The sequence below is a fragment of the Gallus gallus genome, chromosome 2 (genome assembly GCF_016699485.2).
Source record: "Gallus gallus isolate bGalGal1 chromosome 2, bGalGal1.mat.broiler.GRCg7b, whole genome shotgun sequence".
NCBI lineage: Eukaryota > Metazoa > Chordata > Aves > Galliformes > Phasianidae > Gallus > Gallus gallus.
The window spans coordinates 31,264,729-31,283,190 of NC_052533.1; the positions used below are offsets into that span (position 1 = coordinate 31,264,729).

General features: G+C 38.9%; 1 protein-coding gene across 8 annotated transcripts in view; it reads left to right on the forward strand.

Moving 5' to 3' along the window:
- STK31 (serine/threonine kinase 31) overlaps positions 1–13,623 on the forward strand; it is a 37,898-nt gene extending 24,275 nt beyond the window's left edge. For 7 of the 8 annotated variants that reach the window (XM_040696612.1, XM_040696607.2, XM_046937921.1 and 4 more), the window contains 10 exons: positions 26–157; positions 680–781; positions 1,677–1,757; positions 2,048–2,173; positions 2,852–2,977; positions 3,219–3,305; positions 3,980–4,129; positions 5,945–6,070; positions 8,098–8,166; positions 12,307–13,623. In XM_040696612.1, the coding sequence (XP_040552546.1) occupies positions 26–157; positions 680–781; positions 1,677–1,757; positions 2,048–2,173; positions 2,852–2,977; positions 3,219–3,305; positions 3,980–4,129; positions 5,945–6,070; positions 8,098–8,166; positions 12,307–12,528 (1,221 nt within the window). In that variant the 3' untranslated portion in view covers positions 12,529–13,623. The remainder of the gene's footprint in view (positions 1–25; positions 158–679; positions 782–1,676; positions 1,758–2,047; positions 2,174–2,851; positions 2,978–3,218; positions 3,306–3,979; positions 4,130–5,944; positions 6,071–8,097; positions 8,167–12,306) is intronic. The other variant, XM_040696609.2, reaches the window with a different exon arrangement.
- The last annotated feature ends 4,839 nt before the right edge of the window (positions 13,624–18,462 follow it).

Below are 18,462 nucleotides of genomic sequence, written 5' to 3' on the forward strand. Positions count from 1 at the left end.
TTTTGATCTATTACTTTTTTCCTAGTTCAAGAAAGAAGCTGAGCAATGGCTGAATAGAACACCTAATTCTGACAACTTATTATCAATTAAAAAAGCAGTGAAAAGTTTGAAGGCCCAGCTAAGATGGAAGTTGACTGAGAAGAACAACACTGAGGAAGTATGAAAATCTAGGGGTCTTTTTTTCCAAGTTTATTTAGAAATGCAAATTTTGTTCGAATCAATGGTAACTAGACAGAACAAAATGTGCTTTCGGTGCTTTGAAGATGTGTTCTTCAGGTTCATTTAGGACTAAGAAGTTGCTTGATCTGAATTCTTGTAACTGTACATAGCCATTCTTTTTCCCCAGCCGCGCTACCATTGCTTTTAACTAGAGCTGAATAACCTGCATTCCCTTCATGTCAAGCTAGGAAGTGCAGTTAGGTAGCATGTAGAAATCATGGGAAATCCCTCACCAAATGCTGCTGCTATGAAGACTGGACTGTCTCTGAAGGGAGCCCTTCTGGGAAGGATAGTGATCCTCTTTTAAGAGAATCCTTTGGGTTTCCAGGATAGAGACTGAAACATAGGCTCCAGAAGTGTAACACGGAAGCTGCTTTTTAATCCTAATATAGTAGATTACTGTTGTTTGGTATCATAGCAGAATGAGAATTGTACACTAACTTTGTTATTCCTAATGCAGTCTGACGATTACAGTGAGCTTGAAATTACAAGAATAAAAGAAGAAATTGCTGCTCTGCGAAATAAGCTTCTTCAGGAAATATATAGGGAACAAGAAGAATATGTAAGTATTATTTAGGTAACTAAAATAAAGCTGTTTGAGCTTCATCTGCTTTTCAGTTGCTTTTTTGTATGCTGTGGATAAAATTAAAAAAAAAGTGTGTTTTTTGTAGTGTTGAATGTTTAGGTGGCTCTTGGCAAAATCTCTGGGAGAAGGAAAGGAAGACAGGTATTTGGGTGTAGTCTTTTTAGACAGTTCTCCCCCCATATTCTACCAGTCCTCCCTCTTTCCCTCCTCCCACTTAAAGCAGGTGAAGCAGGAGAAAATGAACTGCAGTTCTTGACCAAGAAAAACTGCTGGTGAGAGTGTAAGATCAGGTGTAGAAGAGGGATTGTTTCTTGAAAAGGGGAAATATTTCCTTGTGACTAGGCTAAAATAGGATTTATCCTGAATTGAATGAGATCACCATTTCACTGAGTCCTCCTTCTGGAGGGAACAGTTGAAACCATTGCCTTGCAACTTATCTCTGCAAACAGGATTTTTGTGTAATAGTTACCTTGCATAGTAGCTATGAAGGCTCTGGAGCTGATATGAGTGCTTTGGTCTGTGTTACTACTTGATTTTTGTCTTCTCCATTTAGTCTCAGTGAAGTACTTTTTGTGTTGTCAAAAAAGTGGAATATTATAGCAGTACCCTTTTAACATTAACAGTAAGTAACAGTAGTGGTCTCACCCTTAGAGCTTTCGGAAATTTATCCATATTGAACTGCTGTGTTACTGGGAGAGGTGAGTTTTTTCTTTGGTAGAAAAAGGGAGTGGTGGTGTTACTTTGAGCTGTGCTGCCAAAGGAGGTACAAAACGTGTGTATGCAGGATGTTACGATGTACATACTTTTCAAATGTCAGCATCTGTGATGTCAGAAGCTAGTGACCTAAAGCTGCCTTGTTTCCTTCATTCAGGAGAAACTTGCATATTTGGTACAGAAATGGTTCCCTGAGTTGCCACTTCTGTATCCAGAAGCAGGAATTCTAAGCTATATGGTAAGCATAGATTGAGTTTGAGCGCACTGTCAGTTATTGTTTGGGGTATTACCATGGCTTTTCGTTTCTTCCTGCCCGTCCTCCTAAGTGATATTCAGTATACTGCCTTGCAAATGCCATTTTGTCTGCAGCTAGACTCTTAATAACAAATGCTGTAATTTTAACAAGTCCCCACTGTTTGTGCTTTGCTAAGTTGTTTGAGAAAGAGGGGAGGTAGTCAAAGCCTGTGAGCCTTACCGAGTGTTAAAGCTATGCTCTTACCTTGGCTCTGTGTGTATACATGTGCTTAGAATTCAGGTGGACTTCTGTCGCACAGCCTGGAGCGAGACCTTCTAGATGCTGAGCCCATGAAGAAACTGAGCACAAAGCGGCCTTTAGTGTGTTCAGAAATTCAGGATCAGAAGGTTCTCCTAAAGGTAATGTTTGTCCAGGCTTTGAGGTACCACTGCAGGTGAGACCTTGGCTGGTGAATGTGCTGATTCTGAATTAATTCTGCTGTTTCTTTTCAATTCCTGCATTCAAAAACCCTTTTCTGATAGCACTTTTTTTTTTTATCAGGGCCTGTAGAGCACACAATATTGTTCTCCCTCTGGATTGTTTCCTTGTTGCTTACTGATTCTTTTTCCTCTCCATTTGAGGGCAGATGTAATAAATGATGCTTCTCTTCTATTGTCCATTGTGATATTTGATGGGCCCTTTAACTCGTTCATTCCTCTTGTTTCTTTTTGTAAATGCAGGCTTGTCTTCCAGATGATTTCACTATGAAACTCCAGGAACTGCTGCTTTTCCTATGCTCTGTTTCTTTTCCAGTGTGCTAGCAATTAAAAAATCCAAGGGATATAGTATTACAAGAGGCGTTGTTATAAAAAAATTGTTTTGGACTTAATATGAAATGGGAGACTTGCTCACTGCTTCACCGGTACAGACTTCAAGTTGTTGATAAATGGGCATAAGACATTTGGAAATTCTTTTTTTTTATAAAAAGAAAGTTATTTGGTAGAATATAACAGTATGCCTTTCTTTAACTATAAATGTCATGTGGTGATGTTATAAGCATTAGAAATAGGAGCTTGGGTATTTGTCTTGTTTTTCAGGGATACTCTGTAGATGTGAGCTCAGAAGCCAAAGTGATAGAGAGAGTTGCCAAGTATCACAGAGCCTGGGATCAGCAGAAGGAGAAGTCCAGTTTATTACAACTGTTGTTTCTTCTTTTCTGCAAGGCAAGATTCAAACCTGTAATGCTGGTAGTTCTTTGTTTAAGCTGAAAGACTTTCAAGTTGGACTTTGAGGTTTTAATGTATTTAAAGTTGGATCATTGAATCAATTTCTTTTTTACTTTTTGACCTTTGTGTTTACTAAGAAAATTGTTTAGATAATCAATTGATTTGTCATGTATCTAGTGCGTGTGAAACTTTCCAGTATGCCTGATGTTTGAAATAATACATTCTTTTCTTGTTGAAGTCTGATCCTCTGGTGTATTTAATGGTCCCATACTACCCCGGAGCAAGTCTGACTGCTGTACAGGCTGATGCACCTTTAACTTTAGAAGTAAGTACAACTACTTAGACTATTAGCATTTTCCTTTTTATGTGTTTGGACTCTACTCTTACCGTTTTGCTGCTGCTGAAGGTGTTTCAGCAGTGTTCTTCCTTAGGTGGCTGAATTCTGACTGTAGAGTTGCACAGAATAGGTTGATCAGCATTTTGTCAAGCAGAAGATTATAATTTTCTAAAAGATTTTGCTTGGATTCCTACCTCGGCTGTCCTACTAGTACATGTAAACACTGGAGTGAGCATGTCAAATTTGTTAGTGTGGGCATTCTTGTGTTGGAGTTCAGAGAACTTGTTGTGTGGAGGGGAGATTGTTTTTTGGGAGCCTGGGTGTATTATTCTCTCCCCTCTCTTTCCTTTCCATACGTGGTTCGTTGGCAGTTTAGCTAGCCAGCCCTTCTCAAAGAAGAGGTAGCCAGAAGCCACAACAAATTTTTTCCCTAGTTCTGTTTGATGGCTTAAAGCTTCTGGTTGCTAACTTGGAGGCACTTGTAAAGGTGTATTTCTCACAATTACACTGGGGATTAGTCCATACTTTGTAAAACAATTATCAGGAACTTTGAATGTGTACAAACCTTAAATAAAATCTGTCTTGGTTTTGGAAGAGAATGATGCTTTGCTTTGGTTCTGCCATATCTAGCTTTTTAATAAGCACCTGAATTAAATCACTAGGAGACATTAAAAGTCATGAAAGGAGTGGCCCAAGGTCTGCAAACGTTGCACGGAGCTAATATAGTACATGGATCTCTGCATGGAAATAATGTTTTTGCTGTGAATCGAAAACAAGGAATTGTTGGAGACTTTGACTTCACTAAATCAGAGGTAAAACAAACAAAACCCAAACTTGTAGTGCTTTTTTTTTTTAGTTGGTTATGTATCAAAAATGAAGTGCATCTGCAGTTTGTTTGTAAGATACATTGATAAACGTTATGCTCTGCAGCAGTTTGTCTCAACTTCTGATTAGTGTTGGGCAGTTTATGTCTTGCTGAGATTTTTCTCAATACGATCTAATCTTGGAGGGCAAAAAAGCAAGTATGGAGAATTGGGCCCAGGTTAAAGAACACAGTTGAACAGAAAAACGTAGAGGTTGCAAAACTTCTTACTTGGCTGTCTTCTATGTTTATTACTCTGCTGATGCTGATTATCAGTAACTTGTGTTAGGAGAAAGATAATCTTGCTCGTATGTTTTTCCCTTTCTTATACATTTATAGATTCACAGAATCATAGAATGGCTTTGGTTGGAAGGGACCTTAATGCCCATCCAGTTCCAAGCTCCTGCCATGAGCAGGATTACTGCCCACCAGATCAGGCTTCTCAGGGCCCCATCCAATATGACCTTGAGCAGCTTTGGGGTTTGGGCATCCACAGCTTCTCTGAGCAAAATAAGTAATGGGGTTCTGCTATGCATTTTATTCTCAGCGTTCAGTGAACTAACAAGATTCTGCATGTTACCTATATACATTAGCCTGTATTTATATGTATTTCTTTCTAATCCTTAGTTTCTGTAGTGAGGAATTTCATAGTCATTTTTGGAGAAAACCTAGGAATACAATTTATTATCTTATTTGCAAATCATTGTTTCCAATACTATTATGTCCTTTTACTCTCATGTTTTGTCCTTTTAAACTCAAATTGTCTTACACACATTTTTGTACCAGAGGTCTGCTTCACATTTAAGTTTTACAGCAACATATAATATTAACATAATTCACATATTAATCTTACAAAGTGTGTCAAATGTTTAGACAACAAAGCATAGCTTGCCTGAAATAAATTGCAATTTTTAACATGCTAAGGAGAAGTGTTTTCAAAACTTTCACAGCTGAATTCTGGAAGGTCATGCTCATTGCAGATGGTGTCATCTTGTAAGTTGTAAGAGCTGAGGAGAGTTTTCTCTCTCTTTTCCATACCTTGCTGTTATGGACTGTATGAAAATGTTATAATAGAGCAGGAAAGTTTCAGCTGTGGTTCACAGCCCAGTTTGTGCCATTTCAGTAGATGGTGTCAGAGTATTGCTCAGTGATTTTGTTTTCTGCGTGGTGACAAGTTGATGAGCAGAGCTGGAAACTGTTGTGCTGCTGAATGCTGTTAGCCATGTAGAGACCAGTCTCCTTCAGTTTGGCTGTAATGGGTGCTGACTGTGGCCATGAGGAAGGATTGAAAGTTAGTCTAGCCTGTGTTTTTCTCCAAAATGTGCTGGAAACCAGCAGGGAGGAAGCAGTGAGTTTCACCAGAAGGGCAGAGAAGAAGAAATGAGAAAGCTGGCAAAACTGATAATAAAACTAAAATTTTCCAAAATAGTGCTTGAATATCCTTAAACATTTTCTATCATTTTTTGTTATTTGAGTAGTGTTGCAGTTCATATTATCACCTTTATGACCTTTGATAGTTCTAGTGTGGGGTAAAATCTGCCAGTGCTATTCTTCTGTTAGAGATGATAGTTGTGTGACTTTATCTCCTTACTACTTTACACACAATTTTTTCTGTCAGTAAAAGAGGATTTTATGGTTCTTTTGGAGTCAGCATAGAATGTTGTGATTAAAGTTGGCTGACCTGTTAAAAGGGAGGGGGTGATACCTCTGCTGCAACATGCTGTTGGTCTCACTTGAAATTCTGAGTACAACTTTTTCCCCATAGGAGCAACGTGCTGCTGCAGACACAATGGTTATTGGTACCCTGAGCTTGGTTTCTCCTGAACTGAAGATGGGACAGCCAGCTTCTCCGGCCTCTGACATGTATGCCTATGGCTGCCTTCTGTTCTGGGTATGTTATAGCTTATGAGAGAGTTTCTAGTAATATTACTGTAGCACACGTCATGGGTAGCAATAAATGAATAACTGTTATTTTCTACTTGAAATATTTTGGAGAAATAAGCATTCCTATAGTAGGATGGGTCCCCAGACAGCCTGATCTAGTACTTGATCTAGTGGTTAGCTAAATCTGTGGCATAAGGGTTGGAACTTGATCCCTGGGGTCTATCCCAACCCAAGCAATTCTGTGATGATTCGTTGTTTTTAAACTAGGTGGTAGGTGTGGAGCAGATGGGAGTTAAGGTTGAGCAGAAAGCAGTTTTTTTTTCTGTTAGGTGTGCAGTGTAATTTATACAGTGTAGTAACGTGACCAAGAGCTGTTACTGTTCCTCATGCTGTGGATTGTTAGCTCTTACTAATTCATTCATTGTGAGCCTTTTTTCCTTCTTTTCTTACACCCTTGCCCACGAGGAATTGCTTTCATCTTCCCTGTTATTTGATTTGGGTAAGAACAGGACTTTCAAATGGATGTTTTGTTTCTTGTGTGATATGTCAGAGAGGAGGAGAAAGCAGTCTGCTTTCCTGTGTTGTGTGACACAGCATCTCCTCTTCCATTTTTGTGTCTGGTGTTGCATTGCATTTTCCTTAGCTCAGGGCATCGGTGTCGTGTGTTCCAAATAGAAAACTTCAAACCTCGTAGACTTTAAAAACCATGAGCTACCCAGCAATGGTTGATGTTCTCATGCAGTGATTTTTTTCACGAGCACTTGGTACATTGAGACTGGTTCACTGAGTCCTACTTGGCGGTCCAGGTACATCATTTCATCTTCTTGGGAAATGTGGACTGTTGATCAGCAACATGTCTTTGTTAATCCCTTCTGTGTCAGAGGATCTGGAGATGCTTTGTAACAGGGACGTAAACTGCATGTTAATTTTTATCCCCTACCAGTTACCTGTGCTGAGAAGATAAACCTTGTTCATATAAAAGTCATACCTCTTTGTTTTCCTCCCAGTTTAGGAAGCAGTTGCTGAAAAATAAGTAACTTTTCTATGGAAATAGATAAACTAAAGCATAGCTTAATAATGTAATGCTTATAACTTATTAATGTGGTATGGTTTGGCTGGAATGTTTTCAGTACCACTCAGATCTTGTCTGCTTTAAAAAAAAAAAATTAAGTCAAATTCCTGGTGAGTAAAAAAAAAAAGTGAGTTTAAAGCAAATGGAAAAAATGAAGCCACCATAACAAATGGTAATTGCTGGCTCTACTCAAAGAGAATATCTGGGATGCAGCAATATCTGCAGTCTTTTGAAACTCTACCCAAGCTCTCCAGGTGAATTTCAAAGCAATCCATGTGTATTTAACTAATCTGTAGCTTATTGTATTGATTGTTTGATGAAAAAATGTAGCTTGTGTTGGTTCAACAGCTACCAGTTTAATGGCAGGCGTCTGAAATTGTGTTCTTCATTGAACAGTCCTGCCACTTCTAAAATGGAGACAATGGTTTTGTGAGTTCTCCAGAGGCTCTCATGTCACAAGAGCCCAACACCGACCAAAGACATGCTTCTTCCTCTCTTTGTACAGAGCAGAGGCATTTGCAGCTTAACTTGCAAGGAGAATTTTGAAAAAAATCTATATATGGGCATAGTTGTGGGCAATAGTAAAGGGATGGGGAAATTTTACTTTATGGGTGTAGGATTCACATCTGTCTGTTAGAGCACGCTCTAAGAGATGCTGCGGGGTATGGAATTGAATGTACAGCTCAGGCGTGGACTTTGAGTCCTATTTCAAAAAGTCCATTTTTTGGACATCTGATAGTTGCTTTTCTCATACTGTATTTTTATATGGGTTTTGTTTCTGTGCAAGGGCACCCCGAGGCCCCTGTGCATTTCTCCCTATTGTGAAGATACAGGTAAGTCTTCCATCGCCTGTTTTCCACAACAACTCATTTTTGCTTGAAACATGGAATCTCCCGGACTGATACTTGTTTAAACTAAAGGAAAAAAACAGTGTTACGTATTAGGTATCTTTTAATTTACAGCTTTGCATTCAAAACCAGGAATTTGGCATAAAAGAAGATGGAACACCTGAGGTAGATGCGGTTGGCATGGTATGTATATTGTCTGAGGCAGATTAGACAGGTCTTATTCAGAGATAGCAATTCATCATAACTTTTTTGAAAGTAAAAAAAAAAAAAAAAAAATTACTGGGTTGAAAAAGTGTTCTGACTACTTGAATATTCCAGATAGCATGCATAAATAAATGATATTTGAGGAAGTGGAAAACTCCAGAATTTTCTTAATAATTAAATTAACTTCAGAAGAGTAACTTCTTTGCACGTAACTTAGTATCCCTCAATTAAAGACTTGGAGATAAATAATTGAGATTTGTGCCTCAAAGATGATAATTGAGCTAGGAACCTGTCTTGTCTCAAGTCAAGGAGGTTGACTTTGCTCATCCGTCTTTTACTAATAATTGCACAGTTCTTAATTAAGCATTAATAAAACAGCCATCTTCCATTTTAGTCGCTTAATTGCAGTTGTAAAGGTGTAGCACACTCTTAATCTTTTGCCCATTTTTCTGTGTGTGTGTGTGTGTGTGTGTTTGTGTGTGAAATACAAGCTTTCCCCTGCCTCTGAAACAAATCGAGACGTAAGAGAACCTTGCATGATATGAACTTTTGTTGCTGCTTTCACTCTCTTCTGTCATTCATTGTTCTGTGCCTACCTTAGAGTCAGCAACTGTTGACACCTTGAACTGTATTTTCAGTCTGTACTTTGAGACTTAGCGTTACCCGATGTCTTGATGATTCTTTTGAAAATAGGAGTAGATCTGTGTGCCTTTGTATTTCCTGACTTAGGTCTCCAGCTTTTGAAGTTAATCCTTTCCTTAAAATAGGAAACATCTCTCGGATGTTAATCATAGTTAGATGATTTTATGGCCTTCTCTAGATCTTTGTTAACCTGAGTACTTCTCTTTCCTTGGGTTTATTTTCCAGTGTGACTCTTTCCCATAAGCTTTCTGTCTTCTTGCTGGGACTTAAGACCTTTTCTTTTGCCTGCTTTTAACTTCTACCTTTGCTGCGGGTGCTGCCTTTTTCTTCTTATATGTTAATGTTATTCCAACTTTTATGCCATACATAGTTTAAAGAAATTCCCTGGGAAATGAATGGACCTTTTTTGAAATCACTTGCCTCAGACCTCTGCTGTCCTTGTTCTCTTCTAGTTAGTGACTGCTTTGCTCTTGTCCTTTGCCCCTCCCAGCTTCCTCAATGCGTGACTCTTGTATTTTTTTAATCACCGGAGATCATGCTTCTTCTATTGGTTTTACTGCATGTGTTAACTTACTGCTTTGCTTTTGAGATTTGAGAAGGCTGTGAGATTCTTTAAACCATGTCTTACACTTTCACAAAAGCCCCGCAAGCTGTTTAGTTTTTAAGAGAAGTATTACGTAGTAGACTGAGTTCCCTGAGGAATACAGGGAGGAGCTAGAGGTAAGTCTCCTCATTACCCAGAGAAGCAGAAAAATATTTTAAATGGAAAAGTGGAGAATGAAACAGCAGAGTTGCTGTTGGTCAGGTAAGTTTTGGTTGTTTAGCAAGGGAAAACAGAACTGATAATAAATCACTGTCTCGATTGGTTATGCTTCTGTATCAATGACATAGATGCTTTGCAGAGAGATCTTAGATAACATGGGGCAAAAACTGGTCTAGATTTACTAGAGTTTTGTTTCTTCTGAGCTTAACTGTTCACTGTGTTTAAGAAACTATCAGGCAGTCCTAGACTAACATAGCTGCTGTGCTTCCACTGCTATCAGTGTGTTATCACTGCATAGCCCAGTACTATAAATAATTTTATTAGATTGCTTATCTCCTCTACGGTATGCCTTTTTAATAAAATTCAGCCATATTCTCCAGTGATGAAATTGCTGCAGGACTGTCTACCAAATCTCTTTGCAAAATTAATTCAAGTGTGACACTGTCATGAAAAATGAGTTAAAAAATGTAACGTGTGAGCAGTGAGGTGATCCTGTAAATAGTATTTCTTATTTCTCATTATTGGTTCTCAGTTCTTAATTAAAAATTTAAATGAATCTCATGAAATGTGTAGTATTATAGGAAAGGAGATTCAGTACTTCATGAATCGCCATTAGTGCTAACTGTAGGATTTTAAACTTTACTCCATAAAACTTGTACAGAACTATCTGGCCAGTGCCTCATTCAGGGTTATGTGTAATAATCCTTAGATACCGAAAAAAGAAAACTTTCATAAGGGAAGCTTGTTTGAAGAAGTAGAAGAGTTTCTACAGACATACAGAAAATGATTCACTTTTGTTTTCCATAAGATTCCTGCATAAGAGAGAGTCAGTTTCAGCTTACCTTACTTTTTTTCTTCTTCTCTAGTAGGTATATTCTGAAACCCTAGCAACTGCTTTTATCTGAAGGATTAATGTTCTTCTTTATCATTTTTAGATTGCTTAATTTTTTCCCTGATGAAAAGAACTTTTTTTTTAACCTTGATGGGTGATAGACCAAAGTTTGCTGCAAAGCAGTTTGTATTTCCTACAATTCACAGGAACACCCATGAGGGTTTACTGAAAACTGTAATACTAATAAATATATTTCAACTGTTTCTTGAGGAAAATCTTAGACCTCTGGCTGTTAATCCTTGCCCCAGTTCTTGGGGAAAATATATGTTCCTTTTAAGGACTTTATCTATAATCAGCTTACTCAGAATTAATCTCTATGCCCATCTGCAAGCTCTTGACAGGCTGGTAATTTCTCTCCCATCTCTGTCTTGTGCCTAGAGGAATTGTACACTTGCATCTAGTAAAGTATTCATTTTTTTTTTCCAGAAATGTAAAATTGATGCAGGAAGGTAGCATTAAGCTTCAAAAAGGGGATATTCATTTTAGGTAGCTGTTGAGAAGAAGTAGTGATTAGAGACAGCATCGTGTATCTACGCGTTTAGTCATGCTCAGCTTCAGTGTTTGATGTACGTCAGCCTTCAGTTTTGTAAGTTTATAAAAAGATGTAAACAAGACCAGGTCAGTGCAATGAAATGTTTTCCTACAGCAGTATTACATCAGGGAATCAGTTTTCAGTTGGTGTAGTGTGAGAAACTGATGAGCAGAGGAAACCTGCTGATGAACACTTGATCTTTTTGTGGAAAGGAAATATGTAAGTGCAAAGCTTTTCAAGCTGTGTAATTGCTCGGGCTTTCTTCATTTTTAATTCTACTGAGGAAGTGTATAGGCATGGTTTACCCCTGCACTGGTAGTGTGTGAGATATTTGGATGCTTTTGTCTAGAGATTCTCCTTCAAGCACTTCTAATGTCTTGTAAGCATTTTAAAGATCCTTTATAAGGATCAGGATCTTATCCTGTAAGATCAACAGTTTTCAGATCTCGTATTTTCACCCAGATTTCCAATCATCTGGGGAGAGGTTAATTTTCTTGAGTCACTTGGCCAGTCAGTGAGAGTTGGAAATTGTCTGTTTGCTTTTGCCTTCAAGCTTTTAGCAACTTGTGTGTATTCCTTTCCATCACAGATCCTCTTTTATCTGAATGGAGTTTAGGTGTACAGATATCTCGTGCTTTGTTGTCTTACTGAGCCAGATTGGTGGTGATGCTGGTTTGCAGAGGCTACAAACAATCAGGTGTTCTCGTGGAAAGATTCTTTTCATGCTCTGTTTTGGTATTATGTCTCTAGGAGAACATTTGAGTGTTTCTTGCAGCCCCCCTTGTTCAAATCCAGTGCGTGCCCTTCCTCAACAACTGAAGTTTATGTGTATGTGTAGCAGTTGTGTTCTGGTATTTTAAGTAAGCAGTGTGTTCGTGTTCCAAGCATTTACTATGTAATCCTTCTGAAAAATCCAAAAAGCTGAAGTGTAAGTTTGTGGTTGAATAGTGAAACAGCTGCTGTTGATTTAGAGCCCAGCTTTGGTTATCGCATAAAGTGATAGGACACTTACAAGTTGATGTTGTAGAGGGTCAGTGGCATTGGTTCTGTTCCTTCCCAGTAAAAAGGCAGACTTCGGTATTTCTCTAATCTATAGTAGTTCATGGAATTGGTGTTTTAAAACAAAATTTTTGCTCTTTTGGGAAATCTGCTAGCTCAAACTTGGCCAACCTGGTGCGGGAAACTTGCTTTTATTGTGCAATTATGAGACTTGTTCATCAAATACTTGGTTGTTATTTGGAGTCATGTTTGTTTCGCTTGCTGATGAAATTCTTCTCCCTCTGTTTGTAGGATGATAAAGTTAAATCTCTTATCCTGAATTTGTTCCGCTGTGACAGACTGACAGCTGAGCAGGTGCTGAGGGATGATTGTTTCCTCTTAGCTGATGCCATTCCAGTTCCTTCACAGCTAGGTGAAGAGCATGAGCCACCTAAGGAACACGATTCTGAGAAGACAGATGAAGAGGAAGATGCAGTTAACTCCGAAAAGAACGCAGTAAACCCTACCCAGTAGATAAGGAGCTTGTCTGTCAGGTGTTTGACACTTGTTTTTGTTTCATTTTGAGATCAGTTGTCCTGATTTAAAATCTCAAAATATAAAAGGCGTGATAGGGGCAGTCATGTTTTGTGAGGTTTATGTAATCACTGCTTTCTTTTAAAGTACATAGTCTAAGAGTTCAGAAATATGCGATTATTCCTTAATTTGTCACCCTTTTCTTTGCCTGTTATGAAGGCTTTGCATTTATGAAGTATAGTTTGTTAATGACAGAAGTATTTAAGGTCTAGTGACTTTTGTATCCAGTTTTTTGGTGTTACCTTTTCAGTTAAGTTTTTTGTTACTGCAGTAAGGTATTTCCTACTGCAACTGTCTTCAAGATTTAAGAAAAAAAGCCTTCAGCTGGTCAGGAAAATAGGAAGCAAGCTGCCTCTTTTCTCTTTCTGCACCTCAAGATTTCTAAATAGCAGACACTGTTTCAGTTGCTCTTTCACAGTGTTGCTGTGCTAAGTGGAATACTATGCACACGTGTGCTGCAGAAATCACTGCTTATCCGTTCTACTGTGTGTATCATCTGTTCTTAGGTATTGTTGACCGCAGTTTGGCATTTTGAGTGTGTTTACTTTTCTGCAGTGCTTTTCTGTTAGCATTACCCTTAAAAAAGTTTTGTTAGCTCTTTATTTTCATAGGAAACTGTTGCTTATCTGTAGTTCTTCTCTCTTGGGAGGGGGAAAGGTTAATGTTCAGAGTTCCTGTAGCAATAGATTTAGCCTCTGGGTGTTGCTCTTGGACAGTGCTGTTGGCAGACTAGTATTTTGCAGAGGAATTATTGAAAAAGCCTGTTGTCAGATGAAGAATGTAAGAATTTGGTGTGTAATGGGCAAGATGCAGCAGCAGGGAAACCAGGAAACCCTTAGGTACAATAATAGTCAACGGTAGAATATATCATTCTGGCAGTTCCTTCTGTGATAACAGGCTGGCTTGCCTATGTCACTGTTCTTTACTCAAAGTAGCATGTAAAATACCTGGTCCTGTTTTCATTGAATTGTAATGATTTTTTTTTAATTTCTATTCTGTATGTAATTAATGTTATTAAAACACTTGTTAAAATAATTTGGACTCTTTGGTTAGTGTGATTAATGTATTTCTGTTACTGAAATCACAGAAGACTAATTCCTTCCTTTTTGTTGGTGAAAACAACAACTGTGAGCAGCTCTATGGGATGCTTTCCAAATGCTGACTGAAGCCTTTTGCTGTTCATAAATGCTAACTTTAATATTAAACACTTAACAGATTTTGTAACTGTAACCTGATGTTCTGTCATTTAATAAACTTTTGCTCTGTTTTCTGCGCTTGTTTTCTCCACACAGCCTAAACTGTACTTCTTAAATCCCCCAATTTCTAACTTCCTTTGTTTTCTGAAACCAGAAGTCTCTGCTTGTGCTTGATTAAAAAAAACTGCAGCCTTTTCAGAATCTCTCCACCAGCTGTAAGTAATCTGATTTTTACATGTGGAACCCAACATAAATGATAAAATTATTTCTAAAATCTGCAGGTAAGCCTTTGAAAACTTCTGGTATATACAAGCATCAGGGTATGGGACAGCTCTTCTATTCAAATTAAGTGTAGATTTAAGTGGTGACAGTCCTACAGGGTCACTCGTTTTGTTTATTTCTGCTTTGACCTTTTCTGTAACGTAGCATTGTCTGTCTTTTCCTTTGTTGTTTCCTAGAGGCCTTAAAGCATGTTGGTTCAGGGTCATGTTGCAGAGTTATCCTGCCAAAGCACGCTAATCACTGTAATGGACTGCCTGCTGTTTAGTTTGAGGCACATTTTATTAAACAGCATCTCTTTTGTCTGGAAGATGGGACAATGAGATGATACTTGCTATAGATTTGGTGTCTCTACTAATTAACTAAGAAGCTCAAGCTAAACTTCCCTCATTCACCCTTGTTACCATTTTGCAGTTTTAAGCAGTATCCTTGCGTGGTCTAAGAGGCTATGTACTGCTTCATTTCAGCATACAACAGCATATCCCCTTACTTCTAAGACATTCGTATCTAATGGCTTTGAATAATGAACCGGTTGTTCCAGTTTGCAGTACTGACTTAAAAACAAAACAAAACAAAACAAAACAACAACAACAAAAAAAAAACCCAAACCAAAACTGCTGTTATCTCTTATTTGTGTTCTCTCTGCTCTCCTAGCTTTGGTGTCTGCCATTCATGTGTCTGTATCAGTCAGCTTCTCCACTGGACATCATACCTAAGTCAGCTACCACAGTCACCTTCTGATCTATAGATCTGGTAAGAGCCATATAAGAGGATATGCTTTCTTTAGGCATGTACAAACAGCCACTTTCTGTGGCTTTACCCAACTTATCTTGCAGACCTGAGATAGGGCTGTTCCTCTTACTGAAGAGGACCTTTTTCAGGAGGTTTAGAGAAAGCAAAGGCTTTAATCTGCATTGTTTAGGTGGAGCTGTCTCCAGATAAGCATCTGGTCATTTCTGGAGACTCCTGCTGTTCTGTTCGTTGCTCCTAAACTGCATGCTCTTCCCAACATCCATAATAACTTCACATCTTTCATGTAATTTGCTGGTCACTCTACTAGCATTTGATGTTTCTGCCTGCATAGTATTTGTGTTTCTTGTATTACAGAATACTTATCTGCAAGTAGTGTCCTCATTAACATTCCCTGGTGTTTTAACAGGTTTTCTCCTGATGATGGTGGCTGAAAGTTATGTAGCGCTTGTTGGTTAAATTATGTTGTAGCAGCTGCCTCGAAGACTTCTCCTAAATGAGGTAAAGATTTATTTTGTCTGCAGTCACTTCATTTCCCCAGCTTGAAAGGGAATACATCAAGATCATACCATGTAGATGCATCTTCAGAAGGGACATAGAGTCAGATTTTGTTTTGTTTTGTCTGGTGTCTGTGTGTTAGTGCTGTAAAAACAAGCCACCAGTAGGTGGAGAGAAACACTATTTGCTTTGCTGTAAGACTAAGTGACGTCTATTTGCATTTGTTATACTTCTGTATTGCTTGTAGCTAGCTAACTGCTGCAGATGAAGACCCTTCCACTGCAGAGCAGAGCAGAGCTAGGAAGGCTTGCCAAAACTCACTGGCACATTTCTTCATTTGTGGGTGTATTGGAAATGCTGGGTCACAGCTTTAACCAGTACTGACCACCTGGTGGGAAGGCAGTGCCAACCCAGGGGAGCTCAGGTGTGTGCAGTGCACCTGAGTGATGGGGAGGTCTGGAGCCAGGATCCACCCCTTCCCAGACCTCATTTAAGGGTCGGTAGTGGAGGCAAGGGTATCTCATCTGGAGATCCCTGCTTATGTGAGGACCTTACAGGTTTTCTGAAGGCAAGCAGCTTTTTTCCCTTGTTTTTGTGCCCACTGCTCTTGTGTCTGAGTGGATCCTCATTTGCTGCAGCCTGTGATTTTGCTGCTCACTGTCTTGTTGTGCTTTCTATTGCATTACAGTGGAGTTCCAGCTATTCAACTTTCCTGCAATCCTTGTGACCAGTAGCGCGGTCAAGTAGACAGATCTGTTTTGTCTCCTGTTGATGGTCCCAGGATGGACCAGAAGTGTTTTTTTGATATTTCAAGTGTGGTATTAAAAGCCTAATCTGTCAATCTAGGGCCCCTCCGGCTTCTTTATGATTTCCTTTTCCAACTCAGTTCCCTGATGTTTCAGTAAAGTCAACAGGTGTGCCTGTACACCTGGCATAATGATGTAGGATATTGGCAGTTTTGATGCTTCTGGAAAGGGAGTCTTTGTTTGAAGGGGAAGGAGATTGTTTGTAAGCCATGGGGCTTTGAGATGCAGGATATTAGTTTTGCAGAACATTTTGCCCTTACCATCTGTGGTTTGGTTTGTCTGTTCTCCCAAGTGTAGTCTAGGGTACGTAACAGCTACATGTGGCCTTTCAGGCAGTATAGGGCTGGACTGTAGTTATTTCCAGCAGCTGAGGGAATGCTTATGTTTGCCTTTCCATCACTTACTGAATCTTTTGCACACTTCTGTGAAATTTCTGTGAATTGTCTTTCTAGTCAACCTCTTGAGATCTTTTCTTCTGTTCCCTGACTTCAGCCTGGTATTATGGCTTCTCTGCTCTGTGAAGGTGTTACTGGAACCTGAAAATCTGTGAAATGGAAATTTCGTAGCAGTGTTGACACTGCTCTTTGGTAAGTGAAGTTATTCCTTACTAAGACAGAGGTAGACTAGATGTGTGGGCAGCTCCTGAAGAAGAATATAAGCGTTATGCATCTGCTAGACAGTTTTGAGTGTCTCAAGGTTTGATAGAAAAAAATTGAAGTGATTGTTAAACTCTTTCAAATGTTTATGCTGTGTTTACATGAACCACAGTAGACTGCAGAATGCCACATGCTGTGCAAGGCCTACTGGCTGAAAGGCTGTACAAACATCTATGTGTAAGTGTGTATGGCCAGGAGAATTCCTTTGGAGAAGATTGATTGCAGTTACTTTGGTCCAACTTCTGAGATGAAAGCTGGATGAATACTCAAACGTTAAATGCGTGCTGAAATTGATATCAGAAGGTGCATGTGAAGGCTGCTAGAATTAGAATTATTTTTATTTGAAGGCATCTTTTTTTTCCTGTTAGAATACTTTAAAACTGAAGTCCACTCTTGTGATATATAGGTTTATTCCATCACAATTTTCTTCAAATTTAAAATAACTGCCAAAACAGTGATTTCACAAAAGCAATGCATGCTAGTTTCTGAAGGCTGGTTGTTGCCAGTGTTCATGTTACGGGTATGTGGTTATTATAAGCTAATCAGTCATATTTCTGCCTGATTTTTTTTTTTATGCTCTCTCCTTGCCAGCATGAGGTGGAGCTATTGTTCAAGTCGTCTTCTGACTGCCTCTCTTTATGCAGGACAAGTGTTTTGTTTTTCCCTTACCTTATGTCTGTGGATGCCTTTTTTTATTTTTAAAACCATTGGTCTAAGGATTGGCTGCTGTGCCCACATAATTTCTTTGTACCTTTGTGTAATGTTTTGATGAAATAATATATTTATTGTACTGGCATGTTGAATTTTGCAGCACTTGGATATACTTCAGGTTATACCTCTCCCAGTTTTCTTCTTTCCAGCAGATCTTGTGATACTTTTTCTGTAGAGTTGATTCTGGACTGAGAAATGCTGGTGTATTAGAGTATAAGTTACCTTTCTTCTGATTAGCAAGGAAAGGGTAAAGTTTTATGATGGCTCTTGCCCTGTTGTGGTATGTGTAATTCTGGTTGTATGATCTCAATAGCCTCAAAGCAAAAACCCTTCCTGAGTTCCCCACTCTAGCACCCAAAATCTGCTGACTTTCAGAATGTTCAAGCTCCCACAAACTGATCTTCATCCTTTTAAGGCAAGCATACTCCCTCCTTTTGCAGTGTGTCAGGTAATGCTCGGAGGAACACTGCTGCTTCATCCTGGCCAAACAGGTCGCACTTCTGTTTGGGCATTTTTTTCCGTGCATGTATTTTGAATCTTCTATCTATATCTTAGTCTGTGCTGTACCTCGCTACTCAGGGACTGCTCAAATGGACCTGCAATCTCTGGCAGTCTCTGTTGGCAATGTCTGTTCTTCACTTCTACCTTTTTCCTGTGGCTGTTGTCTCTGGTCTTTAAATTTCCTGTATTATACTAGAGAATCTCATTCCTTGGTAGATGATTCCACACTTATTTTTTTACAACTTCTCAATATCAGTAACTTCTGAGTGAGGAGTGGGAGAGGAGCAAGCCTCTGATGGGTTACCTGTTCTTGTATACAACCGACAGGTAGTTCTTGAATACAACCCTTTGTTCTAGATGACTTCATACTGAACATAAAATCTAATTTTTGTCTGGAATTATCTGTGAAACTCTCTTCTGGGAAGGACATATGGTTAGTACATTCCTGGAGACCTCTGCTCTTCTGATCCTGGACAG